Consider the following 27,811-nt stretch of genomic DNA (forward strand, 5'->3'; position numbering starts at 1 on the left):
ATTTAATGGAAGAATATTTTATAAAGGCTGAGCTACAGCGCAGGTTCCATCTTGACACTGAGACTTTGAAGCAGTTGCCTTTACTTGCTTGAGGCTTACAGAAACATATTGGTTTCGCGGCATCAGGAGCATTGCCTCCCGTCCCTCCCTCGCCTTCCTTTAACCAATGAGGCTTCCTGCCTCCCCCTAGACCCTCCCTTCCCCTTTAAACTCCCCACCCCACCCCCACCACCTCCTGTTTTTTCTGTCTAGCCCACGCTAGACTTACCTTTCGCTTTTCCTCCACGGCGGGCCTGAGGGTCATCGTTCTCGCACTCCTCGAGGCGCGGGGCGCCTCAGTGTGTGTTCTGGCCGGTCGCGTCTCTGCAAGCAGGTGGGGCTGCTTGGCAGACGCGTCCTGAGAGTCGGCTGACAAGGTCAGTCGGCTCTTTATGGCTGGGGCGTCTGTTTCCGGTTCCTCGGACCGCGGAGGTGCCGGTGGATATTTTTGCGTCAGGAAGGGTAGGACGGGCGTTCTGCCCGCGTTTTCACTAATTTCCTTAATTAATGGTGTACTTTTATTGGATGATGTTTTTTTTGTAGGAGGACCTGTAACTAGTATATTTAGAGGTTGGGTTCAAGGGGATGGTAGTACTATTTGAGATTATCATGCCGAAGGTTCCTACAAAAAGGCGCAGGATTGTTTCTTCTTCCTCCTCCTCAGGGGAGGAGGGTACTACTGCCATTTCTACACCTGGGGGTCGCCAGGTTCCGGGTAGTTCTGCATCACTCATGTCAAGAGAGGAGGTGCAGGACATGATAGAGGTGGCTGTTTCTAGGGCTCTCCAGGCAGGGATGGCCAGACCTAGTCGGTCTAAAGCGGCCGTCCTCCTGCGACTGCGGAGAGATCCTCTTCAGATGATGAGGAGGATGATGCTCCATCTACTTCCTCTGGGGGGAAATATGTCTCCAGGGAAGAGATGTGGGAGGTGATGTCACATGTGCGGGACAATTTAGGTTTTCCAGTGTTTCAGCCTGCAGGATCTGACTCACACTTGTTCCCTCAGTATCAGACGCCTTCTAAGTTTGCCATGCCTTTTCAGGGACCTGTGAAGGATATGGTGTTTCGGGAATGGAAGGATGTGGATAAAGCTCAAGTTCCACGATTCCTTCAGAAACTTTATTTACTGGAAGGGGAGGATGTGCTACCTCCCTCTGTTCATCTGGATTCCATTTTGGCAACCCTGATTGGCAAGACGGCAGTCAATCCGGAGGGATTGTGTGCCTACTGATGCAACAGACCGTAAGGTGGATTCTGGTCTCAAGAGGGCTTTTGCGGCAGAAAATCTGGCCCTGAGAGCAGGTATATATTCTGCTTATGCTGCCCAGTCGTTGGTGCAGGACTTTGATAAACTGGCGGTTGCTGTACAGGAAGGTGCAGAGTGCTCCAAACTTCTGGCGGTTATGGAGCAGCAGGCCAGGTTGCTGGCGAACGTATCGTCGGATGTGGTCCGTGCTTCGGCTCTGGCATCTGGGGCTTTGATTGGGGCCCGTATGTCCCTCTGGTTACGATCATGGAAGGCGGATCCTGGTGAGAAGTCTGATCTCCTGAGACTGCCTTTTGAAGGACGTAGTTTGTTTGGTGATCAGTTGCCTACCATGCTTTCCAAGGCATTTAAGGAGAGAAAGCATGACTTGCCTTATAAAGGTGGCTCTGCTTCTGGCAAAGGGTGGAAGAAGCATTCCTGTTCTTCTCCCAAGATGGATGCAAAATCTTTTTCTTTCAGGAAATGTCGTTTTCAGCCCCGTTTTTCCCCTAAGAAGTCTGCTCCTTCCTACCGGGGTGGGTTCAAGAAGGGGTCCTGACAATCACTGTGGGCCTGGCATAGGGCAGGTTGGGGGAAGGCTGAGGCACTTTCTTTCTGCTTGGCAGGAGAGTGTCAGCGATCATTGGGTGCTGGACATTGTGGCCAATGGTTACGTCATAGATTTCGATGTGGTGCCTCCAGATTCCGGGGTGCGTCCCACTCCTCTGCCTGCGGTCGGGGCACGGAGAGAGGCGTTGTTGAAACGGGGTTCAAGACTTACTTCTCAAAGGGGCCATTTTCCGTGTACCTGTAGAAGGAAGGGGTCGGGGCACTTATTCCGTTTTGTTTCTAGCTCAGAAGGTGTCAGGGGGTTTTCGGCCTGTCCTCAATCTGAAAGGAGTGAATGCTTGGATCAAGACGGTGCATTTCCGCATACTGTCAATTCAGACTAATTTTCTGTTGGTCAGTCAGGGGGATTTTCTGGCGTCGCTGGATCTGCAGGATGTATACCTGCATGTGCCAGTGGCAAAGGCTTCTCAGCGGTTCCTACGGTTTGCAGTAGGCCTGGAACATTATCAGTTTTGTGTGCTGCCTTTCGGCCTCAAGTCATCTCCCCGGATTTTCACCAAGGTGCAGGCCCCTCTAGTGGCTCTTCTACATTCAGAAGGGGTGTTTATTCATCCTTATCTGGACGATATCCTAATACATGCACCCTCACAGGTCCAGTTGCAGAGGCATGTGGCCCGGGTACTGGTGGTCCTGCAAAACCACAGGTTTTTGATCAACTGGGGGAAGTCAGATTTGGTCCCTTCCCAAGATCTGGTTTTTCTAGGGACTCAGTTTCTGACTCATCAAGGTTTGGTAACTGTGTCGGAAAAGAGGTTAGGTGTACTCCAGTCCCTGGTGAGGGCGATTGTGTCGCAGTCTGCCCCCGAGCGCTTCTATGGTTACGTCTGCAGGGTCATTTGGCGTCAGTGATTTTTCTGGTTCCTTGTGCGCGATTCCATCTTCTTTGCTTAATGAACAGGTTCCTAAGGAGGTGGGCTCCAGGGTCTGGTTCCCTTCTGACTCAGATTCCGGGGTCAGGGTTGATACGCAGGGAGTTGAGAAGGTGGTTGGGGTCCACTCATCTTCAGGTAGGGGTGTCTTTGTTTCCTCTAATCCCAGTTGTGATAACGACGGATGCCAGCCTCTCAGGTTGGGGTGCTTGGATGGGGTCGGCGCAGATTCAGGGATTTTGGTCTCCGCTGGAGGCTAATCGGTCGTTGAATTGGCGCGAATTGAAGGCAGTGTTGTTGGCTCTGATTCATTTCCAGGTATCCCTGAAAGGAGTTGCGGTTCTTATTCGGACAGACAACTAAGTCACCAAGGCTTATGTAAACAGGCAGGGGGGGACCAGGTCGAGGGCTTTGTTCAGTCTGGCAAGAAAGATTTTTGTGTGGGCTCAGGAATGGGTTCCTTCTCTCCGGGCTACCTACATTCGGGGGGTGGTCAATGTTCGGGCGGATCTACTAAGCAGGGTGATTCCTTCCTCACAACTTTTCTCCCTTCGTAGGTCGCTGTTTATTCATCTTGTTCGCCTCTGGAGTCTTCCGGTGATGGATGTGTTTGCGTCCCCGGAGAATGCGAAACTCAGTTGCTTCTGCTCCCGGTTTCGTTGTCCTCAGGCTTGGGAGGTAGATGGGATGTCGTGTCCTTGGCCTCGGGGTCTTTTGTACGCTTTCCCGCCATTTCAGCTTATCCGGGCTTTTCTGTTGAGAGTTCGGCATTTGGGAGCCAGGGTTATCTTGATTGCGCCCCATTGGCCGAGGGCGAATTGGTTTCCATTGCTGCAGTTGATGGCGTCAGGTCGGATGTGGCCTCTTCCTCTTTGTCTGTCTCCCCTGGAGTTTCCTTGCTTCTCGAAGGGGTCGTTGAGGAGGTTGCACTTGATGGCCTGGAAGTTGAACAACGGGGTTTGACAGGTCTGGGGGTGCCAGTAGCTTTGAGTTCTATGTTACTGGCTTCAAGGCGGCGTTCCACTTTGCTTTCTTATGGTAGACAGTGGAAAGTTTTTTCTTCTTGGTGCTTACGGCATAAATTGGATCCTAAATTCACTTCTATATTTGATGTGATGCAATTTTTACAGGATGGTGCACAATTGGGTTTGTCGGTGGCTTCTCTGCGGGTGCAGTGGGCGGCTATCCAGGCATTTAGGGGTCCTTGCCGTAATCTGTTGGATGAAGGTCATTTGATGCTTAGATTTTTTCAGGGTCTTCTTAACCTGTTTCCTCGCCCAGTACGTTCTTTTCCTTCCTGGGATCTTTCCTTAGTTTTGGATGCATTGACTGCTGCCCCTTTTGAACCTCTGGGGGACTGTGACTTGCGTCATCTTTCTTTGAAGACGTTCTTTTTGGTGGCCATTACTTCGGCCCGCCGTTTAGGGGAATTGTGGGCCTTGGCCTGTTCTTTTCCTTTTTGTAAGGTTTTTCCGGATCGGGTGGTGCTTGTTCCGGTTCCTTCTTTTATTCCAAAAGTTAATTCTTCTTTTCATGCTCGCCAGGAGGTCATACTACCTTCATTTTGTCCGAATCCTTCCTCGGATGAGGACGTTCGGTTACATTCTTTGGATGTGCGCAGGGCATTGTTAGAGTATCTGCATGTGGTGGCTCCTTTCCGTAAAGGTGATTCTCTTTTTGTGAATTTCAGTCCGGCCTGGAAGGGTGAGAAGCCTTCCACGGCTTTGTTAAGTCAGTGGGTGCGCTCCTTGATTCTGTTGGTGTATTCATTGAAGGAGGTGGTGCCTCCCCAGGGGATTCAGGGCCGTTCTAACAGGGGTATAGCGGCTACGGTGGCTGAGCTTCAGGGTGCTTCAGTGGTGGAAATTTGCAGGGCCGCCACTTGGGCCTCTCCTTCAACATTTGTTCGGCATTATAGGCTGGCGGACTTGGGTAGTTTGAAGTCGGTATTGGGTCACCGAGTCCTATCCTCTATGATGTAATAGGGGGGTAGGCATTACTCCTAGTACTACTCCCTCGCCTTCCTTTCCGTTCCCTCCCGCCCCGTACCCCCCCTGAGTTGCTGCTTGGGCTTGTTTTTGTACAGGAGGTGGTGGGGGGGATTTTAAAGGGGAAGGGAGGGTCTAGGGGGAGGCAGGAAGCCTCATTGGTTAAAGGAAGGCGAGGGAGTAGGACTAGGAGTAATGCCATTATCGTAAGTAATGGACGCATGTAATATTGCTCTGTGTCGTTGTTTACTGCGGAAAGAAGCAAACAGTTTTAGAAACCACCTTTGTTTTTCGGGGTGTAGATTAGCATTGAATGTTCTCCCATTAAGTAACTAAGCCTAGTGACAGACTGACAGAACACTAATCTGGAACACTTGGTTTGCTCAATAAGACAGACTACACCTCCTGCCTCACACAGAAAGTTAAACAGCCATGTAACCCTAGGCTTCTGATTTTTGTCCCTCTTCATGGGCTGTCCAGCCCACCTCCTCTAATGTGATAAAGACCTGGGGGTCTGCCTCGACCCAGAGCCCTCTTTAGCTGCGCAGCTGAACATCTTGTTTCTACATGTTTTTTCCTTGTGAAGGTGCTTAGAAAAATTATGTCTTTTCTTTAAAAAAAAAAAAAAAGCACACCGGAGTTATCGAGTCCACTACACTTAGTCATCTGTATTTACTACACCTTCCTCTATTTCCGGACAAAGGTCAATTGGGGAAGATGATCCAAATAGTGGCGGCAAGAATGGCTCTCGGTCTCCTCGTTTCATCTCATCTTCAGATGCTTTAAAAATTCTGTACTGGCTCCCAGTCATAAAAGAGTGACTTTTTTATCCCTTTGCCTTGTACATCCCTTCACGTTGGCTTCACGTCTCAGATGCTCAACTGCTGCTCCTCCCCAGAGCCAAACACAGCCGCTCAGGGGTTCAAAGCCTACCAGTCAGAGCAGCCAAACTTTGGACGAGCGCCATTAGGTAAAATTTCTTCCTGGTTACAATTTAGGAACGCCCTAAATACCTTTCTGTTTTGAAATCAGGGTCGACCACTCTTGCCCTGTTTTCTTTGATAATGGATTCGTCCTCCCCCTCTGATCGTTGGTACACTCTGTCAGCGCCAGGACACCCCTCAGGATAATTGCGTGGCCTAACATAGCCAACAATCTCTACTGGAAATACAGATTTTGCCTCGGTAGGCAACGCTTGCATGTGTAGCAGTGACAAGCGCAGCGCTTCGTTCTCAGTATTGTTTTCGGTGAGATTCCCGCGTAGAGACGTGCACTGAAACTCAGAGAGCACCGTGTTCTCTTGCTCTTTCCAGTTTCGAAAGTCACTGACCAGCGGGTCCAACGTCAGCTAGCACAACAATAGTTCTGGTGCAATAGATCACAGCCCATTGTCCCCCACTTTCGACCCAAATAGGCGTCTCATAAAGCTGTCACCAAGTAAGGAACAGCTTCTTGAAATCGGATGAAAACAAGGCATTGGTAAAATCATTAGGCCTGGATCTAATGCACTAATGCCTGTAAACAGAGGAGTGCACAAATGCGCACATACTATTTCTAACAGTTCTCTGTGGCAACGCTTGTTTAATACAGTTTGTCCGCTTAGAATGGGAGTGTGCTGCTAACCACAGGCTGGCAGAACTCTGGAGTAATAGTGCACTATACCTCCGACCTGTGCAATATAGCTCGATAGACATACACAGTATTCAACCTGGAGAAAGAAGTGCAGATTCTCCATCGAAATTTTGCGTTTAATAATTACAAGAAAATCAGTCCTTTTGACCACCGACTGGACTAGTCTGCTTTTCCTGTCAAAGCATTGCATGCAGAAGCATCTGAAAGGACTCATAATAATATAATTGGGGCTCCTGGTTTTATGGCATTTTGTTTTTTTTAACAGTTCTGGCTGTATTTATCCATATTTATTTTTGGCCATCTTATTAGTATTTATCCACATTTATTTTGTGTTTTGAGAAAAAATTGATTTGTAAAATGGTCTGTCGCATATGAGCAAATTAAGCAGCCACATATAGTAAAACACTACATGCATATGTGCATACTAGCGTTATACTACAAATATATGTTAACACATGCATGTCTTTAAGGAAATCCGATCCTGAAATTTTGTAACTCCCTATCTGTGTACCTGCTCAGCATTTGTATGGAATTCATGAAAGACTGCATGGATAGTCTTTCACAAAAAACACAATTGTCAGTATTTTTCTGCTTTTAAAAATAAATACAGACAGGAAACAAATTGTTTCCTGTCTGTATTTATCTGTAAAAATCTGTAAAAACAGAAAACCGGAAGGCTTAAATATAATCCAGGAAACACTTGAACTACATTATAAAAAATAGTAAGATTTGAGAATTACCTGAACTGTCCCATTAGAAGGACAGTCAACTGTCCAACCTATATCAGCACTGCCTAATTACAAGTGTGAGTCTCACAGTCAGAGCTGTCAGATCTGATCCGCTGAAAGTATTTTTGGCGTCTTGAATTTGCCAAAATTCTCCTTTAAAAACCCCGCTAACCCTCATGGTCTGACAAGTGCTAAGTGGATGCTTAATGTAGAAATATAAGCAGACCATGTCCTTCCTAAGGTGCTCAGGTGGCTTAAGCCTGAGTTCCCTGCTCACAGTCTGTCCGTGCTACAGTCCTCCCGTTCCTGAGACTCCTGTTGATTGGCTAAGACTTAACAGTGTGGCTTAGGAGTGAACCCAGGACAAGCCCAGGATAGAGGTGCAGCTCTGTGGACAGGGCTGAGTCGGCAATCTCCATCCCTCTGTTGGCCTTGGAACCTGCTGCAGAGCCAGAGGAGAGAGAAGGCTAGCCTAAATCAGGAGCTTCCACCCCTCTCCCAATATACTCACTTCTTCAGCCAGAATAGAGCCAGTGCTGGTGTCTGTGGTCTTTTTCCTTCTCCTCCTCCACTAGTCTGAGGCTTTTGACTGCTGCAAGTATTTTGACACTGCCCAGTGCCATGTACAGCTCTAGATCCTCCTCTGGCTCTCTTAGTACTGTAGCATAAATTAATCTCCAGCCTGGGATGTGCCAACCTTCACCACTTCCCTTGTCACCTACTGACCCAGACGGTCTCTCTGTTGGTGGACAGGGGGTGGCCTGTGACAGGGTCTTGCTCAAATCTCTTGCCCCACAGTATACCCCCACCCCACTGTTCAATTTTCCACTTTGTGCTCCTGGAGATTATATATTCACATATGCACTAGATCTCAGCATAAGACTTGCATTGCTGCCCCAGAAGAAGCACGTAGAAGAGGATGACAGAAATTAGGTGGAATGGGTACTCAAGTTCTTGGTGTGACAGGGTTGAGGACTGGATGGCAGCTTGTTTGTCAGAAGGAAGATGATCATAAAAATAAGTGAAGCCAAAATGTTGTTATATGTTGTATGTTATACTCAAGCTCTCGCATTATGATTTGGTGTTGCTATGGATAGCTCATTAGATTGATGCAGAGGACTTACCTGAAACTCCAAATGGGTTTGCAGACTGTTCAATTTCTAGTTCATGTTCAATTTCTACCTGTAGTAACAGCTTCTCAAACTACAATGGAAGCATTCTCTGTGAGGACTAACACAAATTCTGGTCAATCGATATTATGAGACAGCATAAAGAGGTTCATCAGTAGAAGGACCGAAGCAAAGCCTCTCTCTGAATACACTTTTTAGGTCAAGTCTATCTTAAGTTCCAAAAGATGATATCACTTGAATTAGTGATCAAACAAGTTTATATTACAACATACAACCACCAACCTGTTAAGGCAGTGACCTTACGAGGGGAGATACATAGCATTCTGCTCACAGCCATCTAATCCAAGCCACAACAGTCTACCAGACAGTGCAAGCTGCTGGGTTGCAAAAGGCCTATTATGTGCTTAGCATAAGTTGACTGGGGCTTGTAGCCTGCCCATCGTTTGGCTTTATTGTCGCAATCATTTTCTTGCATCTTATTCAATGTTCTTTTTTTTTTTTTTGTCCCATTGCATGGTTTCCCGTCCTCTGGAGCATAGCCACTTTACCATCTCTCTGACTAGTTGGTTTCTATCCTTACCCTGCTTACTTTTAGGGAGATCATTTTTTTCTTCAAGTGCGCAATGATCTTTGCAGTTTTCCCTTGTGTGTTTCTCATATGCACTCACAGGCCACTCCCCCACACTCCATGTTGTCCTTGCTCTCATGTGCTTCTCTGCCGCCCGCCACTTTGCTGTCTCCAATCTGCTTCTCCCCCTGCCACCCACACGCTTCTAACCTACTCCCTCAGCATGACTTTAATTTTACTTGAATCCCCTTGTATTTCTTTCCCTCCACCATCCTGCGTTTCTCCCCCTACCGCACAAGTATTTCATTTTTTAAGTCTTTATTTTTAGGACGAATTAGCTGCTTTTGTGACAAAATGTGAATGACAGTTCAACCAGTGGCTGTAAAGGGCTGATCCAGAACCCCTCTACATGTTTGTACATTCATGTATTCTTTATTTATCATTCCTTTTGACTACATGAATCTGGAAAGACATCTAAAGCTGTCTATAGGTCAAACCTAAAAAAGCATATATTCACTTTAAAGTTAAAAGATCGTTGGGACAGGGACCAAACAACTTCCAGCTCAATTTGTGGGTAAACTTAATATCACTGTTACCTGAACTTTCAATGTGAGAGAGAAGGTAGATTGAACTGCTGCTGGCATTCAGTAATTCCTCTGTGTTGTAGTAAAGGTCGCACAGTGATAGTCTTTTATTTCCTTGCTCTGCGCTACCCTTGTGTGGGGGAGGGAAGCTTGCATAGCTTTTGCCCATGCTGCACCCATGTCGTATATTAATGCTACATGGTAAAAGCCTCTTCAATTTACAAGAGCAAACTGATTAGCATGTCTTTTTCTTAGCAACTTTTCTGCATCCCTTCATGTGGTACACTTACCGCACCTCACGTTGCTAGCGATGAACAATGCAGGCATTCTATACTTTTGGACAGAGCACTCTGAGTGCCACCTGTCTTCATTTTTATCCAAATTCTGAGTTTTTTAAAACACTCCTGTGCCAAGGTAAAATTCCACGTTATAACCACCCTACGGGATATATTGATCCATAATTACTTAATCTTGTGGTCTGGTTTGGCTTTTTGCAAATAAGCCATGTGTGGAAATCCAAAGAGAGTGAGGTACTATTTATCATCAATGATGATGGAGGGGTGGGACATCATAACCCATTTTCGTTTCATCTTTCGTGAGTCATGGCTCCTCTCATTCTAAACAGTGGTAATAAATTAAATTTTATACTTAATGAATCTGAATATACAAGGAAGAACTGTGTGTTTATAGAAATTTAAATAGCTAACATGCAGTTTCTATTTTCAATAACAAAACATTTTCTGAAAAAAGCTTTATTTCTTTCAAGTTCAGAGAAGACGCACGTCGTTCCCTGCCAGGGACTACTACACAGGGGTGGCTCCTCCATGAGGGCGGAGGATCGGCTACTCCCCCACCAGCAGCAACAGCTGCGAATCCTTTCACGAGGAAGGGATAATAAGATGGGTTTATTATCCCTTCCTTGTGAAAGGGGCGGGCCGGAGGCTGTGACGTGCAGAGGGGAGTGCTTTGTACACACCCCTCAGAGCGCATGTGTGTTTGGCCGGCCCGAGATGGCCGGCCAAACACACGTGCGCACAGGGCTCTCTCCTGCCCAGCAGCACAGTTGCTGGGCTGGAGAGAGCCTGCAGAGGCTCCGAGTCTGCCTGGGAGCGCCCTGGCTGGGTGCTCCCAGCCAATTCTGACACTGCTTTGAGCGGCGTCAGAATTGGCAGCAGGGCATGCTGGGATCCTGTGCCTGCAGGAAGAGGTGAGGAGCGGCGCAGTTCTCCAGACAGTGACGGTGGAGGCCCAGGTAAGTTTATTTTATTTTTTTATTAATATCCCCGTGTGTGCGCCGCCCCTTCTAACACTGCAAGCCGCAACTGCTACTACGGTAACCAAAATAAATCTTTGCTTTTAGTAAATGTTTATTTTTTTTAAATTGATGAGGGTGCATCAACTTTCTCAACAATAAGATTTTTCAAAAACCATGACAAAGCAAAACAATAATTGACAAAGTCAAAAGGCTGGTAGCCAAGGCTAGACCTTTCGCCTTTGCAAATGCTTGTTAAAATATTAAATTACAAGCTGCCAAAATGGTAGAAAATATGTCAAATTTTGACATTGCACTTGCTTCCAGTATGTATTTAGAGAATTTGAAAATGTATCACCCTCTTGATAATGTTCATGTGTTTTGTTTTTATGGTTTTGCACAATACATAATAAATAAATAAAAGACAAAAGCAATAATAAACCACAAAGTGGTTCATATGTAGTTGGTGTACACTGTAACACATAGATTAATTAACAGCCAACCATCTACTTACAGTGAGAACGTGTGTTGAAGACTTTTCTACACTAGGGCCCTCATTATGACTTCTGCGGTCTTTTCACAAGAACGCTGAAGCCACAGGCGCCAGAAGACTGCCAGTGTTGGTGGCCTGAAATCTGCCATATTAGAAGTCAAATCAGATTTCCGCCTGTTTACAGGTGGAAATCCAACACCGTTGGCCTGGCCGATGGCGGGAGGGAGGTGTTTCCACTGCTAGCACCGCCACGCCAACAGGACTCTGCGCGCCGTATTACAATACTTAATACAGCACAGTGGTTTCCTGAACAGCGGTGCAGTGCTGGCGGTGGAAAACGCCGAAACCCATGCCCTCATGGACGACCGCCTCGCCGAGACAGGTAGGTGGACCGCCCGAAATGGGGTGGGGGAGTTGTGTGCATGTGTGGTGTGTGCGTGTATGTGTAGCAGAATGGGTGTGCGTGTGTGTATGTATGTGTGCATGGAGGGTGGGTGAGCCCGAATGGGATGGGAGGAGGGTGCCGGGGTGCAAGTGCATGTGTGTTTGTGTGCAGAGGGGTGGGGATATCTGTCTGAGTGCGTATATGTGTGCGAATGGGAGTTTATGAGTGCATTTATGTGTGCGAATGGGGTGTTGATGTATACATGCGGTTGGGGGGGTGTCTGCATGTATGTGGGGGGGTAGTGTGTCAGGATGCAAGTGAGGTGTGTGTATTGAGATGCATGCGAGTGGGGGTGCATGTGTGCAAGTCTGCGAGTGAAAGGGGGTGTCTGTGTGCAAGTGTGCGGACGAGGGGCTGTGTGTGCAAGTGTGCAGATGGGGAATGTGTGCATGTATGCGAGCGTGGAGGGGTGGGGGTGTGTATGAATGTGGAGAGGGCAGGGGTGTGAATGATTGTGGAGGGGTTGCATATGTGTGAGCGTGAGTGGGGGGGTGTATGTCAGTGTGAGAGCAGGTAGGGGTGTTTGAATGGATATGTGCGGTTGGGTGGGGTGTCTGATTGCAAGTGTGTGTATGGGAAGGGGGGTGTCTGCATGTGTGTGGACGTGTGGGGGGTGCGTGTGTCAGCAACAGGAATGAGGATTCCTGTCACTGGGTGCATTACCACCAAGGTTTTTGTGGCAGGCGACAGCCGCAAAAAGCCTGGTGGTTCGCTGCCTTTTTATACGGTCGGCGGCCTTAGGCCTGCTGCCGGCCTGGAGGAGCTCACCACTGGCTGCGGCAATCCGACCGTACTGGCAGGACTGGCAGCGTTGTGGCGGTTTGGCTGCGGCCAAACCTCACAACTCGTAATACGGTGGTATTTACCTCCGGGTCCGCTGCGGTTAGACTGCCACCTCGGGTTTTCTTAATGTGGGCCTGGGTGTACAAAATTATATTTTGTAACTCACATAACTTACATCATACCCGGATTTTAATCTCATCCAGTCTTTTGTCTGTGGAGTTTAATGCCCTATCATTCATAGTACATAAAAGAAACTGGCTATGAATTACAGAAGAAGCCCTCTACTTTCTAGGCATTTCCGAATGCATGCTATAGCATAGAGAGTCAATTACGTTTTGAACTAACTCACTATTTTTGTCATGTGTTTCACTGTAACATGTTCTACTGAAATCAAAGCAGCTCAAATAAACTCAAGCACATTTATAGACCACACATGGAATTTTCTCAGGCCATCCGCTGTTGCGGTCTCATGATCGCCAAACTCTTAATAAGGGCCTAGGTGTACAAACTTATATTTTGAAACTCACATAACTTACATCATACCCGGTTTTTAATCCCTTCCAATCTTTTGTCTGTGGAGCTTAATGCCTTCAATTTAGTACACGATTTATTTTAATTGTTATCCATCATCTATACTATTTACAAAAATATTAGGTATCATTCATAGTACATAAAAGAAACTGGCTATGAATTATAGAAGGAGACCTCTCCTAGGCATTTCCTAATGCGTGCTATAGCATACAGAGTCAGTTATGTTTGAACTAGCTCACTTATTTTTGTCATGTTTTTCACTGTAACATGTTTTACTAAAACCAAAGCAGCTAAAGCTAAAATTAACTCAAGCACATTTATACACCACATATGGAATTTCCAGAGGCCATTTAATTCACAAGACAATGTATCCCCAACCACATGTAGGGGGCTATTTAATCAATTATGTCTTGTACAGTAGCCCCATTCAACTCATATTGTCTCCATAAGTTGCTGTTTTCTAAAACGTAGATACGATTACAACCAAGAGGACAACGTAACTTGTCTTAGCTGATTTCTGCAAGGTTTCTGTTAGGAGCTTGCTAATAGCACAACCATTTAACACATGTCTGGAATATAGGTTAGTGGATTCAGCTCACTGTAAACAAACAAAGTTATAGGAGGATATTCACATCGATAGTCTCCACATTTGGCTTTTGAGGCATATATTCAAGTTCACTTTCAGCATCTGTTACTTCCTACACAGTTAAACAAGGAAGCAACATAGGCATTGAGTACTATTGTACTCTCCAACATAACATCATTCAAATTGAGCTAATTATTCCTATAATAAAAGGAATTAGTACAATAATTCCTATAAGCTGACATTCTCATGGGCACACTAACATCACTAACCAACAGCCTGAAACAAGTTGTTGTTGAAGGTGCAGTGTGTAAACTGGTAGGTACAGTGGGTTTGTATGAGGCTATTGCTTATCATTTTTTTTACTGCTTCTTATTCAACCCTTCTCCTTCTTGTGTTTGTCTGTCTGATGGAGCATAGATTCTTTGCAGTCATTTTGAATAGATTACTTGTATTATTTCACAGACAACAACAGGCAACTGCATTTTTCTTTGAGCATTCCAGCGAGTGCATGTTTTGTCTTGCTCTCTCCCCAAGTGCTGCTTCCTCATCACATCAATCTAAGAATTGCTCTCCATGCAACCCAAATCATCTGTAAAAGCACAGCAACAACAACAGATGTATTTTTGCCAGTGTTTGACTAAAGAGTAGACTTTACAAACTTTATTGAACTTCTTTTTTGTTTTATCTTCTGCTTTCGACATGTTGCATTACTGGCAATACCTTGGTACACAAAGGCAGTGGAAGGAGAGCTGCTGCCCTCACGGAGCTGGCATTTGAACAAAAAGTGTACTTAACATGGCCCCTTCTTGTGGAGACCCATAAAACAGTTCCTGGTGCTGAAGCACAGCACCAAATGGCTGTAGCATTGGCTTCAGTTTTTGAGCTCTCTGGAAAGTAAACTAAGCCGTGGCCAGCGAGTCCCCATAAATTCTGACAAGTTCTTATTCTTTTAAAATTCTGTTCAGAGTTTCCTGTGTGAAACAAATTTGAAAAAATAAACAATTCCATTTATAAATATTTACAATACTAAATAAATTGCAAAACACGTAGATACTTAAAATTTGTGTTTGCTTTTCATGTAGTAGTTTTTTTGCTTTTTTGTTTCAATATCGCCTTACAATCAGGCATTGGCAAAATCAATCGCTAGGCACTCACATTATATAAGCAAGACTTATTGGCTTTGCTAATTGTAGTTTCCTTTTCATGACTTTGGATTTTGCACACTGCTAAAGCTATTTTCAACCAGACGCAAAATCTCTACCTAAGCACTCATAGTCTCAAATAATAATTGTACAAAGAACATATATTGACAAGTTGACCAAAGACCAAAATCTAGTAGTAAATCCCATATAAACGAAGGAAGAACAAAAAAGGAGAGATCGCAAGAGAGCATAAGAGGAAAAAAAAATTCTGTCTAATGCTACATTTCTTCTATTATTTCCTTTCCCTTCCCTCTTACTTACAATGTGGTCTCCCTGGCATTAGATATGCAGCAGGTATTGCAGTAGAAGTTTGCTAAGTATATTCTTTATATACTTTGGGACTACCCCACTATAATCACATATTTTCAAAATACTACAGATTTTCTGAAGCACACTAAAGGTGTCACTTGCAGCCACAATTCTATTATAGTAGATAGTCATATGTTGGACACTTCCCAGACTGCTCCTTACTTTGGTAGCACATACCTTGGCAGTCCAGGACGGTAAAACAAAAAAATGAATGTGAGGGCATGAAAAGGCTTTCCTTGTCAAACAAATGGAAATAAAATGATAGGTGAACCTCAAGCTGAATGTTGTTAATGGAAGCCGATTGGGCCTACCACCAATCAGATACACTTAGATGCTGTCTTTCCCGGAAAACTCAGAGGTTCTGGAGTAGTGGGAACATGGAAACAGATAGCCATACGCTGGAGGGTGTGGGGACTAATCTGCTGACCCAGATTTCAGGACAGGATAGGGACCACCTCATAGCATGCACAGGTGAGTGCCTCACAGTGAACAGTCCTTGAACCATGGATCTTGGTAAAAAATGAACATTTATTCTCCCTACCTGGCTGTAAAAACGGCTGAAACACACATCTTGTTACTGATTATGTATTTCTTTTAACTAACTTGTCACATTATTGAAAGGTAATTTAAAAGTTATGCAGAAACAATGATCCAAACTCCACATATGAATACTGCAATAAAAAATGCGTGCCTTTTCAGTCATTGGATTAACATTCTGCAATCACTCATTTTTAGGGATTCAATTCGCCATTTCTACAAATTCATCATCACAAATCTCTGAATCAGACCCTCGGTTGGATTTGCTCATTTATATTATGCCATGCCACTGCTTACAAATACAAAAGTAGGCAACATACAGTTTGATTGAAATATGAGAAAATCATGTGAATGGTAGTTGTATGGAGACATAAGACTTAGATAATTTATCTTGTCCTTGGGTAAATCTGTTTAAAAAGACAGAATTGTATTTTTATCTGCTAGGAGAACGGTAAAAATGTTTTGGGTTCAACAAGACTGTGGGAGACATTCCTCAGCTCTGCTGCAGAATCCACCAGTTGATATCCTAGTTGGACCAGGGTGTTATTACATAAATCTTGGATGCTTTGAACTATATTGAAGCATAAACGTAATCTCCAGCTCTCTGCTGTTTCTGCAGAGTTCCTGCTGGTGGTGAACTTATAGTTCCCAGCTGAAACACTTCCGTTGGTGTTTTTTAGGATCCATCTATGAACACTGCTCTCCCATTCCAGGCCTATGAAATGATACATCTCTTTGGCTTTTCTTACAGGGTACCTAGCTAAATCCTCATATCTAACAAGCATGTACTTTCCTTTTAACCACGAAGGTCTATTAAAACCAGTCTCTGCTGACTTACTGAGATCCTCACAAGTTGTTGTTACGTGGGACAGATCAACGCTGTGAGGTTTTCTCCCAGTCGTATTCCAAATTTTCCAAGAGCGAAACTGATCCGTGAAGGTCCCTATCCTAGATGTTATTATGCCTCTTGGGTCCCGTACCAGATGAATAATTTTCAGGTTAAGTCTAGGATCTTCTGCAAGTGTTCGAATGTCATTGATTTCAGGTATCCTTACTGTTTTTATGGCTATGTGCCGTCTTGCATGGCAGGCCTTGGATGCCAGAGTCAAGTTGACTGCCCTACACCTTTTGGCACAAAGGTGTTCTTCCACAACAGGCAGATTTTCACAGACTGGTTTTGAACACAAAGCATTGCTCGCCCCTCTACGGAAAAAGGAAAATGTTTCATGGTCTCTTGGCACTGGCTTGATGTAATTTTCTAGAAAATTGAAATCACAGTCATACAAGTTATGTAGTAGGTCTCTATATGCTCCAAGCAGGGCTCTTCTGTCCAAATGACCTTTGACACGGGCACTTGAGTTAGTGAAAGCCTGTTGGACATGATAGAGTGGTTCAAAAAGGTAAAATATTTGTGGATGTTGGTTGAAAAGTTGTCCCAAAAAAGATGAGCCACTTCGGGTAGTTGCAAATATAATGATATGTTTTCTGCTTTGCTGCTGGAGAGTGTCATGCAAATTCCCAGAGTCTTCACACAAAAAAACACCACTGTTATCTGAAATGAAAACACAGAAAAAACTGCATGAGTACTAAGAACCAACTCATTCCAGGACAGTTATGCTGCAGGCCCACATAGCCAGCCAGAAGCATTGTACAAATATCCTGACACTGCCACTTTTGACTGGCAGCAGGATATGTTGCAGGACTCAGAAAATTCCAAACCTGCCAATATTTGGGGGAAGGTGGTGAAAAGGAGTCAATATTTGGGTGTCGACAACCCCTGTACATGGAGAATTGGGGAATCAGCAAGGGACTGAAGACACGCTCACCCCATTAGTAGGAAAGTGCTACTATTCACATGCAATAGAGCCGGGGACAGTTGCTAATGACATCATCACTGGATAAGTTACCAAGCAAATTAGCTGCCAGGCTACCATTACATTTACTGATGTCCCAGTGGGTCAGGATAGACGTACCATGTTATCTTACAATGCTGCCTAGCAGTGTCCTATGCCTTGTCCTTGTAAGGTAAACTGCTACTGCACCTAACCAGTGTTGGGCAATCCAAGGGGTAGCAGTTAATGTATTGAATTACATTCACTGCACATTATAACTATTAAAATGTGGCTTTCTGAAAATCAACTGCTTATCATGATGCCCATCCAAGCCTCGCTAACAAGGCTGTAGCTCTGCCTCACTCTCACAAGCTTTTCAAACAGTTCTACACTCCTCTGCATTATTCTTAAATAACTCATCCCATGCATAACATGGGTCACAAAACCACCAAAACGTGATGTCCAAATTGTAGGTAGAGATGTGCAAAAAAGCCTGAACCACCTAAGACCCAATACTGCATAAGTAATTGTAGCCCACCATAGGCACTGCCATCCAAAACAGCTATTTGTCTGCTGTTCATGTTGCCACTATTTTACACAGCCGAATGACACTCGCTGGACTCGCCCCTCATTCCTGGCACTGGTGAGCTTATCCCACTCATATTGATACTTTAAACTGCCCTCCTCCCACCCTGTCATCCTCATTTCCAAGCCTCATCACCCTGTCCTTGCTCCAGTACATACTGCCCTTACCACTCACTGTCCTTCACTTTTCTTTCATGCATCTATCCAGCCATCCTTAAACTCACTGTTTCATCAATACACTCGATCACTCATGTATTCGTTCATTTATCATCAATAACTCACTCATCTATACAACTATTAACATATTCCCACATTGGTCCATTCATAAAGCCACACAACTACTGAAGAAGCACTTTAGTTTATAGATCAGACCCATTAACTGCAATGCTTGTAGGTCTTGTGTGAATCTAATCAGTAGTTGTGAGCTATCCTCAAATGAAAAAAGTGAAACGTATTGCAATGTTAATTAATGGGTATATGCAGAAATGTCTCTCTAACATCTTTTTTCAGCAGACTAGAACTTGAATACCCCATTCTGACTATTTTAATTCTGGTGCATATTAAGTATCTATGTTACCATTCTCTGGAATAGGGAGGGCACTGGATGGAGTAGATATGTGAAATTTACCTCTGTGAGAAAATGGGTTATTCGTTGAGAGGATTGGAAGCCAAACTCAAATATTAAACAGAATACTTGTCAGAGAGAATCAGTAAATAAACCTGTTCTTAACCCTCTGGTTGCCCCTACTGACCCGTGTCCCCCAAAAGTTATTCACTGTGTTGCAAGAACTGTGGCAGAACAACTACCAAACTTCTGAATAAGATAATGACCTCCGAACATTTCTCTTCAGCCTAGTAAAAACCCTCGATATTACCCCTGCTAAAAACAAACCCTCTCTTGATCCCCAGGATGTGAGAATCGATATCCCATCCTCTATTGTCGACCAAGATTCTTGAGGAAGCCATGAGTACTAAAGTAATGTCTGTTCTTACAGCAAACCACCTGTTTAATAGTTCTCAGTATGATTTGGGATCTAACCATCAGTCTTGTTTGCAGAAGAAATCAGGACCATAGTCAATAATGGTGGTAAGGCAGCACTGGTACTTCTGAACTTATCAGCCGTTTTTGGTACCATCAAATGCTCATTAATTGGTTAGAGAGTGTCGGTATCAGAGACCATAGCCATAGCCCTTTTAAGTACTCTTGAGAATTCCCAAATTTAAGTCAGTCTCCCGAGCCATCTACAACCTCCACTGGCTTCCAGTCCACAAGCGTGCCAGTTCCAAAGTCCTCTGTCTGTTCACAAAGCCCTTCATAATGCGGGTCCTGAATACCTCAAGGGGAGAATTCACTGATACACTCCTAAATATGTGCTCGGGTCCTCCTCAGCCAACAATTTAGTAGTTCATAAAATCAACAAGGCCCTGTGGGGTGGAAGATGTTTTATCTTCTCCCCCTGTAATCTCTGGAATTCTCTGCCTTATCAGCTCAAATCTCAGTCCAACTTAAAACAATGTAGAAAAAAACTTAAAACCTGGCTTTTTTCATGCCCTCTTTCTCGTTCATGCCCTCTTTCTTGTTTGGCCTCTAACATACGTTAGCACCATTACGCCTTTGGGCATATCTGCACTTTACAAATTTTGTTTACTTACTTACTTGGAACAAAGCAGTCAGACTTTGCTTAGAGATAATATGGAAAGTATTCATACAGCACTCACACAGTAATAAAGTGAAATTTAATAAATAAAATGACACCACAGTAACAAAAATTCAACAAGTAATTTATGAATTTTTAAACTTTACACGTGAAAATAGCGGCAAAAAGCACAAAGAGACACTTGGTGGTATCTGGTCTCGCTGGACTAGGTCAAAGTCACAATTTCAGGCTGACCGTGACGGAGGGTGGGACCAAGTTTTCCCGGTGAAGAGTTTACCTTTTCAAAGTCCAAGTCCACGTGAGGAGCCATAGCTGGAGCTTCGCTTCGGCAGGGGCAGCAAGGAGGTCAATGTTAGCTGGAAAAGGGTATGGCACTGGAGATTCACGTCGGCAGGAGATGCAAGCGTTTGCTGTTTGGTGTGAATAGCAGGTCCCAGTCCAGACATTGCATTGGCAGGAGACACAAAGATCCTTACTGATGTGAGGAGCACACTTGTGGTCGTGAAGAGTCCCAAACATCTAGATTTTTACCTGGACTGCAACTTTTGTAGATTTGAAGCAGGAGGAGTACACTTTGATGCCCACCAAAGGTCCAAGAGGTGCTTGTTACCTGGGCTGTTGGAGGGAAGTCCTCTCGAATCATGTTGTGTCCCTGTAGCTCAAGCAGGACTTCAGGCAACTTAAACTTGGAGACCATTTTGGGGATCCTGGTTTCAAGGCAGGCATGTCAAGTCTTTCTTCTTCAGACAGCAGGGCAGTCCTTTTTCTGAATCTTCCACAAGTCCAGGAGCATTCTCCATATTCTCCAGAGAGATTCTGAGAATGCCACATTTACACCTAGTGCCAGCCCCTGTGTGGGGATAATCGCTGGCCTACTCCCAAAGTAGTTCTGGCCAGTTCTTCCATTTTTCCTAGGTTTGGTTCCAATATTTCTTGGGCGCAAAGGCAAGGGCACCCCTGGTGTCAGGTTCCTTTGAGTGTGCTGCAGATAAGGTCCTTTGTAGTGTAATCAGGGCAGGGCACAATCCTTCCTCGGCCATCCTGTTAGGAAGACCTACTCCCTCCATATTCAGGCCTGTTTTGTCTGAAAGGAGTACACAACAAATCAGAAGAAAGCCATTCCGAGATACACTAGTTATTCTAGTCTTTAGGTGCATTTCACTGTCAGGACATGAAACGTCCAGCTTTTTAAGTTAAGTACCACGCACCCTGTCCTATTAGCTTTTAGAGCCTACCTTAGGGACTTACTTATAAATATTAAAAATGAAGGTTTAGGCTTGGAAAAATGTTATTTCTGCCAGGTCAAAATGGCAGAAAATCCACTACAGGCTGCAACGGCATGTTTTACAGTGCTTCTTTAGTGGGTGGCAAAATGAATGCTGCAGACCACTAGTAGCATTTCATTTACAGGCCCTAGGTACATGCAGTACAATTTACAATGAGCTTATAAGTAAATTAAATGTGCTAATTAGGTGTATATCAATTTTATCATGTTTATGGGACAAGGCGCAAGCACTTTACCTCAATATGGATAAGCAAAGAATGGTTTAATAGTGGAAAAAAGAAAAGTTAAAGTATATTTTAAGGATAACTCTTTAAAAACGACATGGTCCAGAATGCATTGTTATGGATAGGGACTATGTAAGTGTGTTTATTTAGACAGCTGTTACCTGTGATCAAGACCTGGTTAGGTCAAAACGCGTTAGGTGGTGAAAGCACTATTCACATAATAATTAAAAGCTGAAAAGAGGAACTTCCCGGAATGCGCTGATTTATTTTTGTTGAGAAATTATTGGAGTTGTGGTCTCCAACTCCGTCATAAGTACCGGCAGCAAGAGCGCGCGATTCACGTGTGGTCATTTGGTGATTTGTATATTTGAATTGCGGCGCCCGATTGACAGAGAAAACAAACATTGGATATTTAATGAACGAGGGATCGTTGTGTTGAACTTAAGGTCATGGCAAGTACTAAAGAGGTGTGTTGTTGCACCGTGCCACGAAGTGGGATAATAAACCTGTGAAACACGAGTGCAATTAACGAGCCGGGCAAGTCTAAGTGAATTGAAGTGGACTAAACAGTTGCATATAGGCACGAACACAAAAGGGCTCCGAAGTAATGAGCGTTTAAACTTTCCGGAAGGAGACCAACATCGATTAAACAATGTTTGTGCCTCTCGATAATTTAGGATTATTGTTGCAACATTGCAGCAGTTAAAGACAACGCAAACACAGCTAAAAGCAGCCGCCGAGTAATACATACAAATAATGAGCAAGGCTCCCGCGTACATTTCAACTCGACGGAAACACTGTTGCAGTTGTTTTAAACAACTACGGATGGATTATTTATAACAGCACAAACCAGTGAAGAGTGAGGACATCCTAGGTTTCCCACTAAAAAAACTCACATTAGCGGCACAACCATAGGATGCCAAACCGAAATGAAAACACTGGAAACTACACTAAGAACTCTGTTGCCTGATCAAACACAGCGATACTGACACATACCTGTGAAAGTGGAGCGCGGAACGAGCGAGGTCGGAGGACGGCGTTCGATCAGCTGTCTCCTTTCTGAGAGGTACGTCATTATCGTATTATGTTTAAGAGTTTTGTAAATCACAAAAACAATCGATGCAGTCTAAAAAAAGGACCGGGACGTGAAAAGCTTATATAAGTAACAGTTAAAAAATAAATAAATAACGGTGCAGACACCTGAAGAGTTGTGTGTTTGTGGATTTAATGATTTTAAAATAGGCATGATTGGTTACAATTGATTGAGGAAGAAGTGGAAATTTGTCTCTAACCTTTTCCACTGAGAATTGAGAGAAGAGATTGAAATGTATCTAAATATAGGTTATCATATAAGAGTGATGACATATGGGAATAACTGATATTTTCCAATAAAAGTAGTACATAACGAGAAACAACTACACACAATATATACTGGGTTATTGCACTCGAGATTGGGCAAACATGGAAGTGAGAGCTGCTAAAAGACGACAGAAAGCAGAATTAATATTTTGTGGTGAAACTAGTATGGCAAGGAATACAGAAGGAGTGAATCAAAAAGAGAAGTCTTATACTTTGAAACAAACCTTTTGGCAACTGGAGAAAGTACTTAAAAAAGAGATATCAAAGAGTTGGGAAATTATAACACTGGAAAAATATATTGAAGTAGGACGGATACCAAGAGGATTGAGAATTTTTACTTTACCAAACCAAGCAAATACTAAACCTGAAATGTTATAAGAATGGGGAGAAAACAGTATGCAATGTTCTAAAAACATGATTTTAATCATCACAAAATACGCCAAACGGAAGAAGAAAGTAAGAAATTAAGACAACAAATGGAAATTAGACTTGAAAAGAGGTAGAAGAAAGAAAGCAGCAGAGGAAGTTTGTAAGGGATGAACAAGATTACTCAAATGGCACAATTCTGACATTTGCAAGACGATTCAACAATCTGAAAAAACAATATGCTTCAGGAAAAATGTCCACAATTACGGCATCATTTGAATCAGCAAGTGAATCAGATATGGAAACCTCTGAAAAAGATAAACCTAGTACATCGAACATGGGAAAATCTTCCTTTTTAGAGGAGTTACAACTACTACACATCGACCAACGGGCCCCAAGATACAGAGATCGGAGAAAAAACTCCATCACAAAACAAGACATAGAAAGGGGAGAAGAGGAAACAGGAGGAAAAAGGTACTAGTTATGAGAGCGTCAAAAGAAATAGCCACCACAGCAGACGAGGAAAATTTGATAGTGAATCTATCTAATCATGATTTGACAGCATATGAGAAGAAACCACCCAGCAAGGGGTTATCCTTTTGTCCTGAAAAACATTTTGACTACACAGAACTACGGACTGATATTTACAAGTATGTAAGAAAACTCAAATTAAAAAGGTTTTTTGCCAACTAAGAGAAAACAAGTGTTCATGAAGGTTACAAGGAGATTAAAGAAACAAATTTGATTATTGATCAAGTACAGGATTTAAAAACTTGTTATGATCTCATACATAATCTGGATGAAGAGGAACTTTTAGAAAAAGAAATTCTAGAAATATTGGATATAAGCAAGAACCAACATCAATATACCCCTTTAAAAGTACAATCAAAATTCTGTCCAATTCTAAATCCTGGAAACAAAATTGATATCTTTCATGAGCTTGCAGTTAAAGATTTGGATAAACTGAGGAAAATAAAACATCAAGAGGGCAGAAAGAAAAACCTGACATTGGGTGAAAGACAAGCATTAGACAATTTGGAAATGAATAAGAAAATAGTGATTAAATCAGCGGGTAAGTGAGGAAACATAGTGATCATGAATGCAGAAGATTATAAACGTGAAGCATACAGACAATTGAATGATAAGAACAATTATCGTGGATTGAAGGAGAATCCTATGAATGGTTTGACCAAACAACTTGAGTGCACATTGAAACAATGGCAGGATGAAAATGTGATCAATAATGAATATAATTTCTTAAACAATACATTTCCGGCTATATCTACAATTTATTTCTTACCAAAGATACATAAAACCCTGCACAATCCACCAGGTAGAACAATTATTTCAAGCTGTGGGGCCTTATATGAGAGTATGTCTTCTTACATTGATTACTATTTGGCACCTTTAGTTCCAACTTGGAGTTCATACATTAAGAACACTGGTGACTTCCTCAGAATACTTACAGATATCAATTGGCAGGAGGAATACCTGCTGGTAACAGTGGATGTGGTTTCTTTGTACACCTCTATTAGACACGAGGTTGGTCTCAAGGCTGTTGGATATTTTCTGAGGCAACTGAATATTCAAGAATTACAACATTCCAAGATGTGGGTAAATATGATAGCAATGTGCTTAACTAACAATATTTTTTATGTTTAATCATGAGATTTTCCTTCAAACACAGGGTGACGGCAATGGGAGTGTCCTTCTCTCCAAGCTACGCCAACCTAACGATGGGCTGGTGGGAAAGAGAGGTGGCTTGGAGAGAGTAAAATAATCAATACGTGGGAAAAATACCAATATGGTTGAGATTCATTGACGATTTGTTCATCATTTGGAAGGGAACAGACAAGGAATTTCAAGAATTCTTTGAAATACTAAACAATAATGAACTGGGTCTTAAGTTTACATATAAAACCAGTAAGAAGAAAATAGAATTTTTGGACATCAAAATTTATGTACATAATCAAACACTACATACAACCATGTATCGGAAACCAACATCTGCAAACAGCCTTTTACACGGTACAAGTTTTCACCCTCAAAGTTTAATGAAGAGCATACCCTATGGTGAATTTTTGAGAGTTAAACGCAATTGCTCAGAGAACAGCACAATGATAGAAGAATGTGAGGAAGTTGTAAATCGATTCCTAAAAAGAGGGTATAATCATAAGGCTATCCCCACAGGTATGGCAAAAACACGTAATACATGTAGAGAACATACCCTATCAAATAAGGTGTCAAAGACTCGGCAGAGCAATGATGATAAACAAATACGAATGATAATGTCATACAATAAGGAACACAATGATATCGCAAAGATTTTGCAATGACATTGGAATTTAATATACAATGACTCTGACATTAGACACTTAATGGGAAAAAAAAAAAAAAACATTACTTATAAGAGGGCACCCACCATTAAGGATCAATTGGTGAAAAGTAATTTTGTTGAACAGGCACCACAAACGTGGCTAAAGAAGGATGTGACAGGATTTTACAAATGTTTGAAATGTAAAGCTTGTCAAATTGGTGAGAATAGAAAAACAGTTCAAGACACAATGGGTCAAACTTTTACGATTGACAAGAAAATAACTTGTGAAATGACCCATGTGGCATATGAACTGAAATGTGGTTGTGGTCTAAAGTATGTAGGCAGTACAACTTGCAAATCAAAGAAACGTATATTGGGCCACATTAGGGCAGTCAATAATGGCGACTTGAGTTATGCAATGGTAAAACATCAAAAACAGTGTCAGGCAAAATATCGAAGCAAATGAGGTATTTTGGAGTGGCACATGTCCTTGAAAATGAGAGAGGGGGCAATAGAACTTCAAAATTACATCGTTTGGAATCAAGATACATTATCAAACTCAAAACTAAGATTCCATTTGGGTTGAACACAGATGAAGAACTTTTTGTATACTTATAGACAATAATTAAAATCATTATTAAGAAATTAAAAGAGACAGCCTTATGAATGAGTATTGATCAATAATGTATATAATGTAATGAGATATAATAGAAAAAAAATTGTAACCTCATGCCTAGTAGAATAGGAATCTCCGTTTTTAATTCACAAAGTTCACTTAGTTTATGGATTTTTTGTAAACAACGTCATCCATCCACACATCTTAGTATTAATTGGTTGTAAATTTCGAGCACTGGCTATCATGTAATTAATAATGGTGAGCCATAACAGTGCAGGTTGATTGAAACAAACATAAAGTCAGTGAAAGAAAGACGAGATGGTAGGAAAAGGACATGGTTGTCTACACATTGTCAGAAAAATGTTTAACTGATTTTATGTTATTGTTCTTTTGACAATACCTTATGAACTAGAAATAATTAATTCATTCACATATTAGAAATACAATTTTAAGAATATCCATAATTTGTAACTAAATGCGAAATTGTTAGGATATAGCATAGAATTGGGAAGAATGCATAAACATTGCAAATGATGTAATAACAAAAGATGGATATAGTATGTAAAGAATGGTTTAAGAGAGGAAATAAAAAGAAAAGTTAAAGTATATTTTAAGGATAACTCTTTAAAACTACATGGTCCAGAATGCATTGTTATAGATAGGGGCTATATAAGTGTGGTTGAGGGAGATGGCTGTTACCTGTTATCAAGACCTTGTTAGGTCAAAATGCGTTAGGTGGTGCAAGCACTATTCAGGTAATAATTAAAAGCTGAAAAGAGGAACTTCCCGGAGTGCGATGATTTATTTTTGGTGCAAAATTATTGGAGTTGTGGTCGCCAACTCCATCATCAGCACCGGCAGTAAGAGCGTGTGATTCACGTGTGGCCATTTGGTGATTTATATATAGATGTCTTGTTTTTTTCCTCCAGGAACCTCTGTCCCTTCCAATTCTGTTGTAGGTTCTGAAAAAAGATACAGCGGCACCAACAGATCTGGAATCCAAATTTTATTTATTAATAAATTGCTCGGTGCATATAAAGGAAAATGGCGATGCCTTTGATTGTCCAAAGCCTTCGATTGGCCATAGAGTTCTCTGTTACTACGTGAAAAACGACCCCCATATCACACAAATTGCACAACCACTAGAACGTTAACCATCATGTTCTATATTTTCCAGTGCTATTCCAGTTTCCGTACTGGGAGTAGTGTCTAAATGCTTTTCATTTGACAATGCCCAAAAAAGTTGTTCAATGACATACATACTATTAAACATTAAACAGCTTTCTAGCCCTTATTTGTTCCTGGTAAAGTTCCTGATTAAAATACTCAATCCATGTTGCATATTCATTAACATTATTGCGCTTTGTTAGAATGTGCATAATGAATCACTGATATCTTTTTAAACAATCTATTCACTCATATCTTTGTAACTCTCAATATTGTCTTGGGAAGTCTAGAACTTGGCTTGCCTCTAGGTCGTTATAATACCGCTAGTCTATATATTTACAGCACTCATTTCCCATAGGGTTATTGATGAAATAATATAACATTGTAGTGATTGAAAAGACCTTTGTCTATGTTGTTACTGATCAGTACTTTAAAGTGCAATTGCAAGATTGGATACTAAGCCTCTAAGTTGTTACTTTACTACTGGTTCTATAAGTACATTGTTCTTTATCAATAAGGTGCATAAACAGAGTCATGTGCTTTTATATAAAAGATATTAAGATTATAAGGATCCTTATGTAAGTATGACACTCCAATAATCAAAGTGCACGTGCAGATAATTAAAGTACACAGCCTTTCGAACTTAAAACTTAAAAAGTTATTTCTGCTATTTATTTTATAAGAGAACTTATATATTTTTAGGTAAAGTACCCAATTTAAGGGCAAATGCCTGTTTCTGAACAGAATATCATTGTTTCAAGGATCCTTATTATCAATATATAAAAAACTAGCACATACAAACTCGAATTTATGATTTTCAAGTTTTTACAATTGCCTCCATTTTTATGC

The 27,811-nt window shown here is 42.4% G+C and overlaps 1 protein-coding gene across 1 annotated transcript in view; it reads right to left on the reverse strand.

Annotated features, from left to right (window-relative positions):
* Positions 1 to 15,524: 15,524 nt before the first annotated feature.
* Positions 15,525 to 27,811, reverse strand: part of LOC138287698 (carbohydrate sulfotransferase 1-like) — a 130,099-nt gene continuing 117,812 nt past the window's right edge. Inside the window, exon 4 of the mRNA XM_069228363.1 lies at positions 15,525 to 17,105. Within this exon, the coding sequence (XP_069084464.1) occupies positions 15,994 to 17,105 (1,112 nt within the window). The 3' untranslated portion in view covers positions 15,525 to 15,993. The remainder of the gene's footprint in view (positions 17,106 to 27,811) is intronic.

The sequence above is a fragment of the Pleurodeles waltl genome, chromosome 4_1 (assembly GCF_031143425.1).
Source record: "Pleurodeles waltl isolate 20211129_DDA chromosome 4_1, aPleWal1.hap1.20221129, whole genome shotgun sequence".
Classification (NCBI taxonomy): domain Eukaryota; kingdom Metazoa; phylum Chordata; class Amphibia; order Caudata; family Salamandridae; genus Pleurodeles; species Pleurodeles waltl.